This window comes from Fringilla coelebs (assembly GCF_963513975.1).
Source record: "Fringilla coelebs genome assembly, chromosome: 4".
Lineage (NCBI taxonomy): Eukaryota > Metazoa > Chordata > Aves > Passeriformes > Fringillidae > Fringilla > Fringilla coelebs.
In genome coordinates, this window is record NC_140032.1 from 44,926,290 (window position 1) to 44,946,279 (window position 19,990).

Consider the following 19,990-nt stretch of genomic DNA (forward strand, 5'->3'; position numbering starts at 1 on the left):
CATTAACAGGAAATTACAACCACAGTGTCATCATTATTTAGCAATTAAACCATTTAATCACTCCCCTTTCAATTTTTGTCTCGTCAGCTTCAGAGACTTTCAGCAAACCTGGATGCATATTTCACCAAGTGTTGAAGTTTGAAAGGAAAAGGATGAGTGAATGTACTTTGAAAAATAAATTGAAAGTACAGTTCTCAGAGGAAGAGCTAATTAGCATAGGAAACAGCACTTCTACAGGTTATGTGGTTAATTGACATAATTCTTCTTACCAATACACATACTCACTGCAAAGAAGACTGCTGAAGAAATGGTACTCTGATGCTGAAATGTTGCCCCCATAGTGCACAGCACAAAGCTTTCTAACAATGTTTGCTCTCATCCATAAATTATTGTGCGCAAAGAAACTTAAAACAGTAAGCAGCGAAAGAAATTTTGGATCAAGTAAAGGGATTAGCCATTTAGGGGAAGGACACAAAAACCTGTTGTTGCTTCTCAATAGCTTCCTCTTGTCTTGTGGGCAAGTGACATTGGACCTGGCCCAAAAGAACTATACCACTCATGCACACAAAAGGGGAATTTTCATATTTGTGTCGACTGAAGAATCAGACAGGCCATCCAAGCACTCAGATGATTTTGGTTCTGTCCTCTCTGCTCAGGGATGCACGGTGCTGAGATGCTGCAAAGTCTTTGGCTTTGCCTGCACAGCAGCTGAGCCAGGACTGAATCCCACCTTTCCTAGGGCTTTAAGAGGCTCCAGGGTTATAACTCCCACTGTACCAGGAGCCTGTCTTCCTACCAAAACCTGTGTAGGTGCACTCATGTAGAGGCACATCCACTCCCTATGGACTCCCCTTACCACATAACCATCCCACAGGCTCCCTAATGGCAGTCTTCAGCACAGCTCTAACCCACATTTTCATGTCATAGAGCATCTTGCACTGTGTTCTGCAACTCCTACCTGCCACAGCAACCAGCTGAGCAGGCACTAAGATTTCCTTTTCACTTTTACCTGGCTTTCATCACAAGGATGATTTTCTTCCCATTTGCCTCACAGAGCAAACAAGACACTAATTTGCTAATTTACTTTCAGAATTAATATCAGCAACAATTTACTAATATAACTTTCAGAAAGCCATTTTCTTTTCAAATGGCATCACTTCAGCTAGAATAAATTGCAAAGATCCCACAAGAGAGTCCGCTGCTACTCAAGAGATCAAAGCCCTACTTTATAGCACAAAAACCCATTAAAAAATTAGAGAAGGCTGGGAGGTAGCTAACTTGCCTGTGGCCTCTTTGCCTGAAAAGGGTTGTTGGGAGGAGAAGAGAGACAGGAGTGGTATGTACCAGCAAAGTTAGCAAGAGGAGGCATGGAAAGACCCATTGACTGAGAACTGAAGTTTGACCAACTTGAGCTAGAAAGATTAATTTGTCTTACAGTAAGGACAGATGGATGTTGGTACAAGCTACAAAGGGATATGGACTTGGCACAAGAGGATAACTCACTCAAAGAAATCTCTCTCCAGAAGATGTACTGTGTGCCAAATCAAGGTTACAGACCAGCTGCAAGGACCCCTGAACAAATTTCTACACCATATGTGTCACAAGAGATTCAACTACATAATATCAACAGACCCAGTGGCCTCAAATCCTATGAAGGTACACCACCATTACCTTCAGCTGACACACTCATGGATCTGCTCTTCTTTTTAACTAGTAAGGACTAGCAAGTACTATAATCTTGTGCTTTTTCCCAACCAGTGGTTTTACCCCACCAACACTGAAACTGTAACTCACTAACCAACAGAAATAGCATGTCTAGAATGTCAATGATTTGCAATCAACATATTTGAACAGCAGGGTATTGCCCAACTTTCTTCCTTAGTATCATTTTGATTCCTTATGTATTTATTGTAATACAGGAAAAAAAAAACAGTTCTCAGTTTTAAAACTCTGAGCAAAGAAGGAAGGAAATTTGCCAAGCAGTACCTTTGGTTGCAGCATTGTGTGTAAAAAAAAATTGTTCGCACTCTATTTTGTCTCTTTGCTGCTTCATTTTTAAATAAACAAAACAAGGGTTGAAGAAAAGGAAGGCGACAATCTGTTTTTTAAAGGCAGTTAAATCAAGACTTTGCTAACTTAAGTCATTCCAGTTCAGTAAAACACAGGACACCTACGGCATTAGCCCCCATTTTGGATTTTAGTTGCTTTCTTTACCCTTGATCAATGGGGTCTCTATGGAGTCTTCCAGCAGGGTCAGAAGCATCAGGGAACTCATTTGGGAAAAGCTCCCTACATACAAAAAAAGCTCAACATAGATTCTGGCTTCTGACAAGGACCCTCTGCAAGGCCTGGAGAGACACACAGGGACTTCTGCATATCCAGCCTCAGCAAGGTCAGCCTCTGCAAACTGCAATGCTGAGAAACACCCCAAGTTAGCACTGGAGCAGAGAGTCCTGCAAGCAAAAAATCTCTCAGTAGAGCTTTGCTCAAAAGGGGCAGAGAACAGAGAAGTGCAAAAGGTTTACCTGGGCTATTGGAATAAAACACAACAGCTTTGCAAACACCAAGCCAGGGCTGCTTAAGATTCCCTGCTTTCTCTTCAACACCTTCACAGCAAAAGCCTTTTACAAATATTACACAGGCAGCATCATAACCAAATCCTCTGGGGGCTGAAGACATTTGCCAGGTCAATACACTTCTGCAGCTCTGAGAAACAGGCTCTGCCAGACTGACTTACTGCGACTCCAAAGGACACAGTAGCTCCTGCCTATCTGTACTGCCTGTCCACACTGAGACCACCCCTCTGACTTAAATACACCAGGCTCTGAAGAAGCAGTGCTTTGAAATTGAATACACAGGGCTCGGGAAGCTGAGCTTACAGCCTGAGTAATCGACATGGATATTCAATTATCATTAAAATTAATAAGTAGGACAACAACCAAATCCCTGGATGGGTTTTGATTATCTTAGTCGGGGTATTTATCAGAATTGCTCTGACACACTGAGTCATTGGGCTCTGGCTGACAGGCACAAGTTGTTCCTTAGGCCACTGGAGTTTCCTTTGCACTGGAAGCATCAGGACATCCACTGGCAGGAAGAAACAAGTACCACACAAGAAATGAGATGGGCATCTGAAACTGTACAAAAAGTTTTGATTTGGTCTGAAATCCATTCCCAAGTGCACTATTCATTTTGTTCCTATTCAGCAGCTGTCCTCTGCCTCACCATAATTCTGCAGACTGACAGCAGTCACTGCTTTTGCAGGAAAGCACCAACAATGTACCAGTGATCACAAATCATTTATTTCCTTATTGTGTGACAAGACTGGTCTAGTGATGGACATAACTAGCAATTCTTTTCTAAAACTTCATCATTTTCAAGTTGATTTTCCCATGACTAGAGTGAAAATCAAGGCTTTGGCTAATTACTATATTAATCAATATCAATAAATTTAAGAATGCAAAATTAACTCCAGAATTGGCAGAGATATTAAAAGTATGTGTGTTGCCATTTAAGTTAACTACACAGAAAAATTCAGTCACTCAATCTGTCATCAAAATAAAAAGCAAACAGTAAACCAGACAGAGATTATGTAATGAAGTAACTTTATCTTACAGAATTGTATTTGTGGTTATGACTTTAATTGTGTAGTCTAGAAGGATTTGTGACAAACTGAATAATCTTGCATTATTGTAATGATTTGTAATCACAACACTGGCTACGATTTATGGGCTGACTTTACATTCACACTGCAATCAACTAAGAAAGTCAGCCCATGCCCTACAGTTCTAACCACTTAAAATTATGCCTTGCAAGGAGCCCCAACAGCCCCCCAGTTTGGAGGTTTGAAGCCAAGGCAAAGCTCTCAAGCGTATCTTTCAGTTTCTGAAGCAAATAAAGCTAAAATAAAACAAACCTCAACACCCCCAAGGCCTCTGAACAGAAGACCAAAGGTCATATTTTTGCTGTCCTTTACTGTTGACTGAACAGGGAGCAAGCCATGTTGAGCAGGCATCATACAGAGCACAAGTTATTTTGATGACCCTCAGCTTTAAGTTACAATCTTTAAGGACCTTCAGGCTCCAGCAGGAAACCAGGAGAATCACATCAGTGCTGTACCTGGAGTCTGCAGGCTGACCCCCTGCTCTTGTCCACCCCCACTCCCCCAAATTAAAACATCAGGTCCCAATGAAAAAGGCAGCCAAGTCAGACAGAAAGTGCTCGTTTTTCTGAACAGCTGGAGGAAAACCCCCCAAATTTCTTAAATCCTCTTTTTCAAAACCAGACAATTTCACCCCCACACTCGGTATCTGCTGAGTACAATTAGGTCTTGGGGTTATCATCCCAGGAGTGGCACCTGTGTATCACAGAAAAACTCCTCAAAGAAAAAAATTAATTCTAAAGAGCACTTTCAATAAATAAATATTTTGAGAAGTCCTGTCATCACCTCCTCTCCCACCCTGCCCTGACTCGCCTGTTCTTGGTCTACCTCACAGCCTAAGTGAGGCAGAGGAGGGACTGACTTGCACTAGAGGAGCACCAAGTAGCTCTTTCTCACAACTGAGACAAAACTGAAAATAGATTAAGGATATCTCAAATCATAGCAAGAAACAGCCAGTGCCATCTTCTCCTGATAACTGCATCTTCTATACTGTCAATATCATGGCAAGAATCACTGGGGTTATAGGAAGATCTCTGAGGACAAGGATCAGGTCACTTGTCCCAAAATATTTTTGCTAAAGTCAAATGTGAATTTCTGCAGCATGGAAGTTCAGTCCTCCTCCCACTTCAGAGCCAGAAGTTCTGATCTTTGCAAGAAGACATCCCAAGGAGAGCAATTATCCACAGAAAACACACATCTCTACATGATTCTGGTTTATCTTAGTGGAGGAAAAGTAACAGATCTACAGAACACTAAATGCTTCAATATATAGGTAGCTCACATATATGGAAATGGGGAACTTCCCCAAAAATTTAAATGCATCTACTTTTTTGATAAGGTTTTTTGAACTTGATTTTTTTGAATCCTCATTTTGTAAAGTCAAGAATTAAATATAAACAAAGGAGTTGCCTGGCACTTGCTTAAATAATGATGACAAAGACAAATAAATAAGAATACAAAAGCTAAATCCTTATCAAAGCATTTTGGCAAGAACCAAGTACCTAATAATACTAATAAGTACTATTAGTTAGCAAGAACCAAGTACCTAATAATACTAATAAGTATTATTAGTTAGCAAGAACCAAGTACCTAATAAAGCAGCAAAAGGAAGCAAATAAAGGACTGTGTGGAGGTTTCAGGCTGATCTGACAGATCCAGGCTTTAGAAAGCCACAGCAATCTTACCCCTTGCCATCATCAGCCTTCTCTGAGCTGCCCCAAGGAAGCCCAGCTCAGCAGGCAATTTCTTCTACACCTCTTCCATCACACCCTGCTGATCCACAGTCCCCACTCTTCTCAGGGGAGCTTGCCTCCTTACCAACCCCAGGGCCCGATCCTGCCTCCTCCCTGCAGCTAACTGGCAACTCATCCATGGATTATTCCTTACAAAGGCCACTAAGATACAGGTGTAGGTGAGGATCAAAATAACATGCAAGTTGTCGATCTCTCCTAGATATAAATCACTACTACCACATCACAGATGTGTCTTCAGTAAACCATCTTGAAATAGAATTACACATGGAAGAAATGATTGCTCTCTACCCTATGTACTGACAACACCCCTCAGGATGGCAGAGTCTTTATTTTTTTGAGACCATTTCAGTAGATTTTTTTTTTCCCCCCCAAATCCTCTGTCCTGGCAGAGGAAGCAGCCAAACCATGTTCTGCAATTCTTTTCTACTCACTGTTCATCCCATGGGGTGCAGACAATCAATCACAGTGGCCTAACAGCATACAATATCACAGCGGTATCTCAGAGATGACTGATGGCCAGGTGTCACCCACACTCTCCTCAACAGTGCTTCATCACTCACATTGAAGAGCCTAAAGGCTGGAGAGAAGGAGCTCCCACTCTTCTTTGGAGCAGAGTTAACACAAAAGCCTCCAAAGCATGATTTGCATCCATGTGTACTGCTCATATTTAATCTCCAGCCTGTTTTGCTACAGTACTTTCAGTATTGAACCAACAGACCTCATGGTTACTGTTTTACTTGTGCACACTAAATCATATAGTTCAGCATGCCTTTTCCCTCAAAATGAAGATGTCTAAAGATGACTATGAACCCAAAATGTATTGGGACAAGAAGAGCTTTGAAATAAAACACCAGCATTTTCTTTCAATAGCCAAGAACCCAGTCCCACCTTCCACTTTCAAACGTGCATGTAGCCTTCAGCAACGGAAAAACACCCTGTTTTTCTGATCAGAAGATCTGAATGACTTCCAATAATAACTTGAAAAATGGATGGAAGTTTTTTCTAACAATCCTAGATGTTCAGCTGCTGAACTGTTTCTTAATAGTAGGATAATCACATATCAGGACTTTGCAGCAACACAAAACAGTCAATTGGAAAGCTCTTCCTTCAGGTTTCCAGCTAGGTGAAGGGTCTTCAAATTAGCTCTCTAATTTTTATTGTCTTCATTCACTGTGTATACACAAGGCAATGGCTTGCCATGAAGAAAAAATACCAGCTTCCATCTTAACACTGTTTTCAGGAAATTTGCATTTCAAATGTTCTCCTTCTGGACAAACCTAGTAGGTCTTTAGGTTTTTGAGGCTAGCATTCTTTCTTTTTAATGTTTTTTTGGGGCTGGCTTTCCTGAATGAGTAACATCAAAAAAAAAAACCCAAACAAACAAACAAAAAAAAACCCAAATAGGACTGCATTATTGAATTTAGTTACCAAAAAAAAAGCCATTAACCTGAGGAAAAATATATGCTGTCAAATGGGGCCAGTGCATTTGAAGTCTTATAAAAGGATTATGCAATTAAGTGATAAGTAACCCACTGATATATTTGGAGCATGAACCAGTAAGAAACATACTTCAAAAATTCATAAAATAAGCTATAAAATCCTAATGCATGTTTTGAAAATCCTGGGCTGTTGCATATGCATTTTGTAATGGTAATATTTTATTCTGTATAGTTTCAGATTTTCCATGACAGCACTACATTAATACATTTTAATTGTATGGTTACTAACTGTTGGATACCAATATTTCTGAAATTGGCACAAAAGCAACAAAGAAAACAATGGTTTTAGAAGATAAAGCTCTTCAAAGCTCTTTTATCCCCCAATGTAATTCCTAGACACTAGAGAAAAAATAAGACATTTTAGCATGAAAGGAGATTATTGTTTGCCCAATGAGCCTGTGTGGAGGAACCTAATGCTGACAACAGTATTTACAAAATGATATACTGAAGGATCAACCTTTATTTTTTCCTGTGTAGAATGTATTATTCCAGTAATACAGTTCTAGCCAAGATAAAGATTTGCTTTATTCCTAATCTCACTAGTATTAATTTATTTTACAATACCTTAGAGTACTCTAGGCATTTTAGATCTCCTTTAATAAGACCTACACCTCGCCAGATGCTGCTCCCAAATAAATGCTGATTTATGTCAACAGCACACAAACCAAAGGGCAGCCAGCTGAGAGGACAGGACAACAAGAGCAGTCTCAAATGGAGTGAAAAGATTAGACTTCAGATACAAAAGGAGATATGAGAAAGGACATGAATTAAATGGTAAGGTTATACAATGAGAACTCTTGTCTAGCATGAGTATCCTTAAAAGCAGATACATACTGCAGCTAATATGTTGCAGGTATCAAGAGTGGATCTTAAATGCAGGCTGATGAATAAGTAACAGCAATCTGATTTTAGTCAGGCCAAGATTAAAAAAGTAAGACAAAACAAACGAATAATAACAAATTAAACCCCAAAAACATGCCTGCCCCTGCCCACCCCCCCCAAAAAAAAAAAAAAAAAAAATAAAAAGCACACCAAATTTCAGAGGGGAAAAAACCAGATCTCGTCCTAGACAGAGTCAGGACAAGCTTTCAGACAGAAGGGCTTCAGACATAGGGCTGCAATAGGTCAGAGCAGACCACCTGGTTTGTTCCTTCAGAAGAGATGAGCTTACCTTGACCAGAGTAGCAGAGATAGTCCAACCTGCTGTTTGAAACCTCCTGTGACAGAAGTCCCAAACCTGCCCCACAGACTAACCATTGGAAGCCACATATTATCAAATCTTAAATGAACCAGTTTAGATGAAACAAACTCTGCTTCTCTTGTCCTACCCACTGCAAGCCTGGATGAAAGCTTTTTCCCTTCCTCTCTGGTGGCTGTGGGCCGGCCCAAGACTCTGTGCTACACCCACCTCCAACAGCCTTCTCACACAAGATGCATTTCCCCAAGCTGATCTCTTTGGATTTGGATTGGTACAATAAAGCTTTGTGGCTCAAACGCAGCTCTGTGAGCACCACCAACTCTGGAGGGAAATTCACCAATTTGGACAGAAGTCTGCTGGCCAAATTTACCTCTCATGGCAGTGCCCTACTCCCACTGAACTCCAGCATCTTCATTCTCACTCTGGGGCTTTCAGAGTTGGAAACATGAAGTCAGTTCTGTTTAAAACAGTTTAGTTAAATAGCACAAGGGTCTCATACAACTGCATCATTAACCTCTGGCTAATAACCTCTTTCCCAACCTAAAGCCCAAGCTCTTTTGTTGGAGTTATGCTATACAAAACAAGCCTGGCACACTAAGCAGGCAGCACAACCAAAAGATGACACATGATCATGGCCCCATGGGATGAGTAAAAATGACCAGGGACATGAAGCACTAGAAAGAGAGTCACAGAGAACAGATATATAACTATATATATGTATATGCACACATAAGGCAGATATATAACTATATATATATATACACACACATATATAGATATTGAATATTACCTTAATAAATCCTAGTGGGGAAAACACACCCCATATGTTTCAACTCTTGAGCTTAACATCATCCCACACATGATTTGTGTAAAATTTCTTTATTTGGTATATAACAGAAAACATTAGGTACTACTGCTTGGGTTTACTTCAAACCCTTAGACCTGCAGTATTGTTTCTTACTAAAGTGTGCATGTACAAAAATCTGCACATATAAACAAAGCAACCAAATTGCACGTATAAACATTGAAGCCAAATGTTAGGGTGCCATTAACATTTTCTCAGCAGCTACTCAGTATTACTTATTTCCATCATGCTTCCTGCTAACGTTTAAATTGCATTCTTGCATGTTAGCTTATGTGTTGGTTTTGGCTGGGATAGAGTTAATTTTCTTGGTGGCAGCTGGTGTGGGCTATGTTTTGGATTTGTGCTGGAAAGATTGTTGATAATTCAGGGATGTTTTCCTTACTGAGGTTACACAGAGTCAAGGCCTTTTGTGGCTCTCACCCCACCCTCTCAGCAGGAAGGCTGAGGGTGCACAAGGAGTTAGGAGGGGACACAACTGGGATAGCTGATCCCAGCTGACCCCAGGGATATTCCCCACCATATGGAGCTGGGGAGAAGAGGAAGGGAGGGACTCCCTCAAATGCCATCGGAGTGATGGCACTGGAGTTCCCAAGTTGCAGTTACGTGTGATGGAGCCCTGCTTTCCTGGAGATGACTGAACACCTGCTGGCCCTTGGGAAGTGGGGAAGGAATTCCTTGTTCTGCTTTGCTTGCACACGTAGCTTTTGCTTTACTGATTAAATTGCCTTAATCTCAGCCCATGAGCTTTCCCACTTTTTACCCTTCTGATTGTCTCCCCCATCCCACTGGGGACAGGGGCAGGAGCAAGCAGCTGTGTGGGGCTTAGCTGCTGGCAGGGGTTAAACCACAGAGCAGATCCCTCTGAATTCCTTTTCTACACTGGTCACAGACGAGCAGCAGCATTTGCAGGAAAAGAAACCACAGGCTGCCAAAAGTACTGCCCTGAAAATGCCAATTATAATCATAACTACATGACACAGCTCAGTGGTGCCAAGAATCCTCCTTCTCCTTTCACTGCCCCCCATCCCTCCCCCTTTATTTTATTTCTATCCCTGAGGGCAAGCACTGCCTCCAATCCAGGATTCCTGTGTTAAATCTCTATCTGAACTAGGACTGACAGAGAGCAACAGAATCTATTCCCAAATCATGCTGTGTAATCTAAAACTGCTGTTATTTTTAACTTTAAAGAGGCACCCTAGGGTACCTGTCCTCAAAAAAAAAAAAAAAGGCCAAAAATGCTGCTTGGAAAAAAACCCCTAATCAAACAAAAACAAACAAACAAACAAAAAAACCAACAAAAAAAAAAAAAAAAAAAAAAAAAAAAAAAAAAAAAAAACCACCCCAAACCAACCAAACAAAAAATCAAGGCCACCAACATCCTACATAAATCAGAAAAAACTTGTAGAATCAGTCTAGCTCAAATTACCCAACTTTCAGTATTTGGCCTTACTCACCCCCCCAAAGGAGGGGCAATTGCTTTCCTTTTTGCTATCCTCAGGCAAGAAATCATCTAGCTCCCTCGCAACTCTTTATTCCTTGCAGAAAATTAAAATCTCCTCAGGTTCTTCAGTACATACTTATTTTCCAGTTTGAGCATAAGGAAAAAAAAAAAAGCCATCACATGGAGCAGTGCAATGAGCCACAGCACAGAACCAATACCCCAAGGACCACAGAGACTTTCCTGTTCTGTGCTGCAGGCAGCTCAGGGAAATCAATGTGAGGTGGAGGAGATGGAAGAGAACCCTCTGTGCAAAAGCAAAGCAGGTGTGCAGCACTTCTAATCTGTAAATAAAGAAGTTTCAAAGTAACAGTGAAAGGAAGGAGGGTCAAACAAGTAAATCAGCCCTATAAGAGCCACTGGAACAAAAATCAGAGATAATTGCTGAATAAACCAAACCAGCTAAAAAAAAAATATTTATTTTAATCAGCAACTTTGCTTTCACTTGGCCAGACCAAGTAAAACTGCACAGCATGGGTTTGCAGGGTGCTCTGTAGCTATGGCTTTGCAGCAAGCTGAAATGCATGACACAGCCTCCTGCCCAGTCAAGGGAGGAAGAGGATGCAATACAGCCCACAAACACTGCCTGACCTCACCTGACTATCTCTGTCACAGCATTACTCTTGCTCCTACCACTGCAAGCTTCCCCAGGATAAAAATGTGTGTTTAGCACAGAGAAGCACAGGCACTTCCTGCAGGTCAGAGCTGTCACAGCCATGTGCAATGCACACACAAACCTCTGATGTGCCCACTCTGGGCAATCCTAAGCACTGCCCCAGGAATAGTTCCAGAAGTAAAAGACTTTTCAGACCTGCTGTACAAGCCTTTAATAGAAAACCTGACTGGTTTTGTTCAAGTGCTTGGAGGGCTTACGACTGCACAAGAGGGACCAGACTTACCTGATACTGCCTCTGGTCATTACAGTAACCTCCTTCAAGTTATAACTTACAAGAGCTGCAAAAATAAGCCAAAATTGTCCCTTTGGCATGTAATAACAGGATCAATTCCTAACCTGAGTACAAAAAGGACAGTATTTTCCACGCTGACCACGTACTTTTGTCAGGGAGAGAGCCCCTTTTCTGAGCTCCATGGCCATGAGGACCTCACAGGATCTCTGCTCATGCTTTAACAGATAAAACCCAGGTTTAAGAGCTGGCTGCACAACTGCTGCAGGCTGCTGAACCCACACAGGGCAGCCAGGAAGCCACACTACTGCAATTCACTTATCCTTCAGGGAAAGGCAGCAGAAATAAGAAAGCCCTTTCTCCTGCTCAGCAGCTGGTTCTTCACACCAGGAGGCATTGTTTCAAAGCCCAACTTGGCCACAGCGTATTTCAGTCATCTCATTCCTATGCATCCCTCAGTACTCCATATGAAGGAAGAGGGGGATTTTTCCTGCCTTCTGTGTGCATGGGGAATATGCAGGCCAGCCAGGCTGCAAGGATAATGGCCACCACCCAAACCAGGACCAAATAAGTGCCTCGCCAGACACAGCACTGCAGAGGACAGCCCTGACTGAAGTGCTCATCTCCCTTGCCATAAAACCCACTTCTCACAAGATGAGCCAGCACACACTGTTTAGCAGCGGATCCAGGTCTGATCTTGTGGGAACTTCAGCTGCTACAGCGCTTCTTCATTTGCGATGACGAGCAGAAAACAGGCCTACCTTTATTCCTGATCAGTTTCCAGGCTGGAGAGTCAGCCTCCTTCCCATCCAATGCTGCTTTCATTTCCCGTGTTAGATCACATTTTCCCATTGTGTTCAGCAAAAATGAGGTGAACGAGAGACTAAACAAGGGCGACCTTTTTGGAGCATGAAATGTTTTAAATACTCAACATACAAAAATTAACACGGCACACAGCTGTAATAGAAGTTTAGACTATGATATCTACAAAGGATCTGCCAAAAGCAAGTTCATTTGGCTTGCCTGGACCTCTTATCCCAATTGTCTCAGTAGGGGCTTTTTGTGGGATTTTGTTTGTTTGTTTTACATGTGGAAATCTATTTTCAAAACCTACCAGCTTGAGCCTTTGTGGTATGAAGATAATTTCTCCCAAGCACTCCCATACAATGCCAAAGACTAAACACTTGGCTTTCTTTAACAGCAACTGTGCCCCGCTACAGTCTCCTACTTCTAGCACTTCTAGTTCTAAGAAAAGTATTTAAGTTCTGTTGAGATTATAATAAAAATCAAGTGGAAAAGCAGCACCACTGGAAGAGCACCAGTGTATCGTCAGCTGGAACTGCACCACTGCTGAATAGCGCCTGCACTCCACAGGATATTGTTCACAGCAATAGGAACACACCGTGCACCAAAAAGCTTACTTCAGAACGTGGTTTGTACCTACACACTCTGGCACTGCAGAGTGTGTGTGACACATCCTGACATTCTTGCTCCTCTCCTTCATGAGGGACTGTGCAGACAGATACAGGGACCTTGGAAATTCTTCCTAGGAGAACATCCTGAGGTAACAAATTTGTATGAGAATGCCCCAAAACACATGAGAATGCCTATATCAGGTGTCAGTTAAAACTCCCTCCTTTTCCAAATTCAAATCCTGAAGAAAGAGTGAGTTTAAATACTTGCATTTGGTTGATACTGTAAAAAAAATTAAGCAAAGAGTGTGTAACTGTGGCGTAGCTGATTACAGAGCAGATATAGCAATTAGAGAAGCAACTTTGGGGAGGCCTTTTTTAGTGCTCATAAAATACTGCAAATATATTAGACAAAAAAATAAAGACAGTTAGACTAACCTCCTGGATTTTTATAATGTCCCATGAAAACAAAGAAGATTAAGATGAGATTTCTGGAAATTTGAAAACCAACTGCCTAATTCACTTTTAAACACAAAGCAGAAGTTAATTAAGGTAAAAAAAAATCTCCCTATTGAGTCAGTAACCTTTAATTTGACATTCCTGAGTGTACTTTGATATGCTCTTTGGAAAGTGAGCTTGTAAATATAGAAAGGTTTTCCTAAATAATGAAAAGATACAACTGTGGCTTATGTATAGGATAGTTAGTTTTTGATTTACTCGTCTACACATATAGACTCAGAAGTATTATGAACTTCTCAGCCCTGTTTTTCTACGGATATTCTTTTAGGGGCATGGGGATGTACCAGAACTGGGCTTGATACCACAGGAAAAATACCAGATGATGTTAAAAAAGTTTAAAAACAAATAAAACCATCCTTTAAGAACTGGATCCTTATGGTGCACCATGGCACTAAAATATTGCTCTGCCAGCATATCTGGCACCAGCCATTCTGATGGCCACACAAGTAAGGGAGTAAGTTTTATTCTCAGCTTTAAATCAATAGATTTAAAAAAAAAAAAAAGTTTATAGACTAACCCTAACAGGATTAGATCTTGGAATGAATTGAAAATAAAATCAGATCCCTGTGTAGCTTTCACATCCCTGCTGTAACCAGTGCCTGTAAACATGCAGCTTGTCCAAGTGAGGCTGCCATTTCCACAACCTTTCATCCACACAGAATATATGGAACTTTAATTTACTGTCTAATATATTTTTTTCCAAGGTTGGCTGAATTTTATCTATATAACAATCCAACTGGAGTCCAAGACAATTATCGAGTCTGTTTCATCTGGTGACTAAAACTCTGGAATAACCAATTCCTGAGACTTGCTCTGCTGAGGGGCTCAGTCATGCAGCATTTCTAACTTAGGATGCTTTCTCACCTCACACAGTGCTCATGGCTTTCAGGAACTGACAGGAATACCCAGCATGGTGCAGAAATCGACCTTTCAAGACTGCACCAAATCTCTGTCACAGTACAGCATTGCAGATGTCCCAAACCAAAGGCCATAAATCACAACCAAGACTGCTCACATGATGCAGTCAGGTCAAACAGACACCCTAGAGGGTATTAATGCATCTAAGCTCCACCATTTACTTGAAGTATACAATTAGGAGGCCAGGTTCTTTCAGCTACAGAATCACAAGAATGGGTCAGGTTGGAAAGGACCACAGTGGGTCCTCTGGTCCCTCCTCCCTTCCCAAGCAGAGCCACCCCAGAGCACATGGCACAGGATTGTGTTCAGAGTGCTTTTGAGTATCTCCAGTGAGGGGGACTCCAAAACTTCTCTGGGCAACCTGTTACCCACACAATAACCCATGAGCACCCACACAATAACCAAGTTCTTCCTCAGGTGAAGCTTCCTGTGCATCAGTTTGTGCCCTTTGCCTCTTGTTCTATTGCTTGGCACCACTGAGTGTAGCCTGGCTCCATCCTCTTGGCACCCTCCCTTTACTCACAGACATTGTTGTTTCAGTTGTCTGTTCTTGAGGATGAACAGTTCCTAGAACAGGTAATGGTAAAGGACAGAGGCTCTTCAAGCTCCTAGAACTCAGCTCCTGTTTCAGTGTTATCAGGTCCCAGAATTTTACCATGAATCCGAGATGTGTTTGCGAACAGCCTTGTTCATTTAAAGCTACCAATCATCTTCCAGATCTTGCTTTTCAGAAGCTAACTTCCAAAACATTGTCTTCCACATTTACCGCAAAGGCTCGAGAAAAAACCCAAGAATTTATAATTGAAGAGAAATTTAAATAACCTCATGGATTTTCTTGGTGAGGGGGGAGGAATGAGGAGGCTGACTCATGATTATTTTTTTAATACTTGTGGCTGGCTCTGCTGCATAAATAAATCAATCCCCTAGCTATACAGCTCCATTTCTTCAGTCACAGCTTGTTGTTTTAGTTATTTTTTCCCCTCCATTGCCGACACATCACTCTGGAGAGTTTTTAAACCCAGTAGTCTACTTTCCGAATGGAACTATTAGTATAATCTGGGAGAGAGAAAGCAAAGAGCAGCAGAGACTTACCCCATTTTTTGGGTAGGCTATCCATCCTAGATCCCCCATTACTGTACGTGAGTCCAGTAAATTCACTGAAAATAAAAGAAAAAAACTGTTAAAGAACATGGACTGATTACAAACTTCAGCAGATATTTCAAAGTATGGATGGCTCTGGTAAACGGATTGTTTATAATTAACCAAGGAAGTTGGATTTCTGTAAAGCAAAATAACAATGCAATAACTCCTCTAACAATGAGGTCATACCATGAAAATAATTCTATCTATCCATTAGTTTATTCCTTTGAGATCTGCCACAGAAACCAAGTAGCAAATGTACTGAACTTCTGCAAAATCCAGATCCTGCACATTCTTAGGACCTTGATCTTCTGGGGGAATAAGTACATCATGCACACTGTGTGTTTATGCCTATATGTCAGACATTCAGTATATAAGTACAAATATACATTCACAAACACCTATGCATGTTTATACACACATTTCTTCTAAGGTGGCATGTATTTTTTGGCATAATCAGGCTCTTAGGACAAAAATGAAATGAGAAATTTTTAAGTATTATATGTGCAAGTATTAATCTCATCAGCAATCTATAATTTTCTTCCTCTTCCACATTTTTCTCCAAGTTTTTGACATCTTCATTATAAGCTATGCAAGGGATCTTTTTTCTTCTACACACAAAAATTCATGAATAGTTTTAAGTCACACAAGCAACCAACAATTTACATTAAACAGCAAAAAAAAAAACCAACCTATTCCCAAGTTTGTCACTTTTTTTTTTTCCTCTCTTATTACCTGAAATACTTGGTAAAAAGTGAGAAGTGACTAAATCTACACAAACTTAACTTAGCTAAGAAAAACAGTAGCAGCTTCTGGTGCTGAGCTTTCACCTCCTGCACCCAGGGCTCTAAATTTCCTAGACAGAAGATTGTCTCTGAATCATTAATTGTCATCCAAAATCTCAATTTAGGAGCAACTTTTGTCTACCTTAATAGCACACTCCATCAGATTACAACACTCACTTCTCTCAGGATATTTGTCTGTATAAGACCTCACTTTTTGTACTCATGTCCTTCCTGAAAAGGAAGTGACTTCCCTGGGTCTTCAATTCCTGACCTTCACCTTGCGTGCTCTTTAAAAATCTCTCTGGAAGTTTCGGTAATTGGACTTTCAAGACTATCTAGCACATGATTATCTAGACCAAGAACAAGCTTGAAATGGGTCCTGAGGTTTTATGCTCTTTCCTTTAGAAGTGCCACGATGTAAGTACTTAAAGATTGCTAAGAAAAAACAACCAACAAATCAAACAGGTTGCATGCACAAATTTGAAGAAGGCATGTATCATAACTAACCCTCAGGGTTATACCATTTATGGAGGCATAGTAAGAAAACCCAGAAGTACAAGACTGCAAAGCTTGCTCCTTTAAAATATTTAGGAATATTTAAAAACAAAGGAAGGTTAAGCAACTGATTTAGTTTGGAAAAAACCAAAGTTCTCTAAATCAATTTGCTCTTTATCATTGTACTGCACTGAAGGCTGACTGCTGTAGTCACCTGTACACAAAACCAGGCCAAAACACAAAAAATACAACACAGAGTTCTCAGATTGGGCAAACACTTATCTTAAAAGTGATTTGTCTATCCAGATATTTTCACAATGTATGCAGGTATTAATGCAGGACACTACCACAAGGCATACATGTTCTGCCTGGTCAAGTATATTTTTGTTATGTTGAGCAAAAAACACATTTGGTGGCTCAGGGTTTTCATTTCTGGATTGCTTTTTCCTGCCAAAAGCAGAAACAGTTGGAAGCTGTCAATGCTACCAAACTACAGGACATGTGGTGGAAGCAATACTCAGAGACTACACTGGACTATATAGTCACAGTAAGTAAACATACAATCAGGTGGCTTTCCACACCAGAGCCCGTGCAAAATAAAACTGCTGCTATCACCTACCACTAGATATGTCACCCAGTTATGTCCAGTCTTCCCCCTTATGAAATCTCCAGGTAAAATGGTCATTAATTTCTCCTGCTTCAGCTGGAGCCAAGCACTGTCATCCAAGCGCTCCTGAGCTAGACTTTATTTTCTTGGGATGAAAAATAACGACCCCAAAGTATTCTTCAAAATAAGACATGCATAAATAACACGTCCTGTATTATAACTGTATACTACTTTAAAAAGCAAGAGATGGCAGTGAAGTTGCTAAAATGGCAGGTTTACTCAAATTCCTTCTATTACAATCACTGTAATTAAACTGTGCAGAACAGTATATTCTTGTCGTTAAGTTGCAATGGATGCAAAACAAGTATTGATCTACATTGTACAACTTAATTAAAAGTTGTCCTGGAGATGCTACTAATGAATGTAATTAGATGCTGTGTTTGATGTCACAAGCTTCTTCATGACACGCTAATTAAGGAAAAAGCAGAAAAAGTGCTTTATTCGAACATCAGATCATAAAAAGAACATGATACAACTAAATATTGTATTATCTTTCTATCAATGACAATTTTTAAATTGCTGTTATTAACTTCCAATTCAAAATAATTTTCTGCATATGAAAAGATAATACAGCCCATTCAACTCTAAGTCAAGTCAGTGGGAATTTTCTGACTAGTGAGTCAGCTAGCAGAGATGAATACTAAATCCCCAGCTAGAAAGGACTCAGTTCCTCTTGTATCCTCTTGCATTCTGCATAAATAAATAAGATGGAATACACCTTTTGACAGGCACCATGCAGTAACTCAAAACTCATGTGCCAGGAAGGCAGAAGTGACAAGTGACTTGAAGCTGTCCCTGGCTCTGGGCTGCTGTGGAGACCAGAGGGGCTCCCAGCACAGCTCAGACAGCTCTGAGGGACTGTAAAGCACAGCAGGCACCCACTGCCCCCTGAGCACCTGCTCAGGGCTGCTTCCACACTGCAGCATCTGACCCACTGCACTGCATCCATCTGCTCTGGTGAATATATTTAGCCAGTAACCCAAACCACCTCCAAGGACAGAGATGTTTTGCTTTGAGAAGCCCCAAAATTCTAGTATATAAACACAAATTACTACTTGCTCCGTCGAGATACGAGGTGAATGTCACTGGGAATGTCTGTCCTTCACTTGCACCATTTGCAGGTCACTTCCTCACCCCAATGCAGCCTCAAAACAGGGCCCCAGCATCCCCCACTCCAAGGGAGGGGTGTTTCCTCACACAGCCCAGGTGCAGGAGTTCCCCCTGCCAGTGGTGCTATGCACGCTTTGGGGATGCTCTCTCAGGCAGCCTTCCTGTCCTGCACTGCCCAGAGGTCACTGGAACACACACACTGGTCCCACTGCACGAGCCCAGACAGGCTCAGCACCACCTCTCTTCCCACCCCCTTCCAGCCTGGCAGGAACATTACTTTTGCTGAAACGATTTTTATCAAAAAAATGCTGCTTGGCCAGGCTGGGGGAAAATCAGTGAGCAAGCAGCAGGTAAAAAAGACACCTGGAACAGAACCATTCCTCCCTATTCAACCTGTGATGACTGTCAGCATGTATTTGGCTGTGGCTGTTTAATAACCAAGTAATCCAAACACTCAGGACACCAGAAGAGGTAATTCAGGAACACCACCAGCTATGTGTGCAAGGCTTGCACACTTCAAAAAAAAGTCCTGGACTTGCCCCAGCACTGCCTACTCCACGTGCATAACCCAGAGCTGTACTCAGGACCACTTGGGATACTGCAGAGCTAACCATGCTAAAAAACAAAACAAAACAAAACAAAAAAAATCTCTTCAGAAATTACTAGCAATTCTTATTGGCCCATTATCTGAAAAGGTTCCAAAATAACAGAAGTCCTTTATCCCCACTTCCTTTCTCATCAGCACCAGCTAGCTTTATCTCAACAAAGAGCAAGAAACCTCAGACCCCATAAGCACACACTTAGCACCTGCCAGCAAACTTGGAAGATAATATATAATATTTTTTGCTCATCTCCACCATCAGTGCATCCATCCCACAAGCCCTAATTATTTCTAATGCTCAGTCAAGGGGAACACAAAACCACACAGATCTATATCATCATTAACTTCCATGCCTTCAGGGTAGGATAAATGATGATTAAGTCTAAAGTCATACCACAGACCCCCTTTTTTTTTTTTTTTTTTTTAATACAGAATAATAGCCTGGGGAGTTTGCATACACTTGTTCTCTGACAGGCTGGTTACTACAGGTGAGCAATCAAGTTAGAGTAAAAACAGACGTGATCTAAACCTTTGCCCTGAACTCTAGCTGGTGAATTAATAGTGGTTTTTCACTTGGGAATCTCTGTCAGGAGCCTGGATATAGCTTTTTACTCAAATGCCCTTGTCATGGTCATACAACTGGCACTGAACAGCTTAACCATGGCTACACAGGGACCATGGCTGGGAGAAAGCACGGGAAATTCAACACTGACCTAAACCAACTCTCCCCAGCACAGCAGAGCTCCCCACCTGGCACAGCCACCTAAAACATGTGGCAGCAGTAGCTTGCCCAGGAGAAAGCAGGACAAGTTTGAAATGATGGTACAATACCTGAAGTAGAAGCCACCAATTTGTGGATTGTTTTGATTACACTCACTGAAATGAGATGGCTCCTCTGGCTCTGGGCTGGAGCAGGATCATCTGGAGCATCTTTTTTTCTTCACTCCAATTTCAAGTGGGAAA

The 19,990-nt window shown here is 41.3% G+C and overlaps 1 protein-coding gene across 12 annotated transcripts in view; it reads right to left on the minus strand.

The window, feature by feature from the left end:
• The window catches only part of EPHA5 (EPH receptor A5), a 206,673-nt gene that overhangs the window by 176,329 nt on the left and 10,354 nt on the right, over window positions 1-19,990 (minus strand). For all 12 annotated transcript variants that reach the window (XM_084203890.1, XM_084203880.1, XM_084203887.1 and 9 more), the window contains exon 2: window positions 15,322-15,386. In XM_084203890.1, the coding sequence (XP_084060016.1) occupies window positions 15,322-15,386 (65 nt within the window). The remainder of the gene's footprint in view (window positions 1-15,321; window positions 15,387-19,990) is intronic.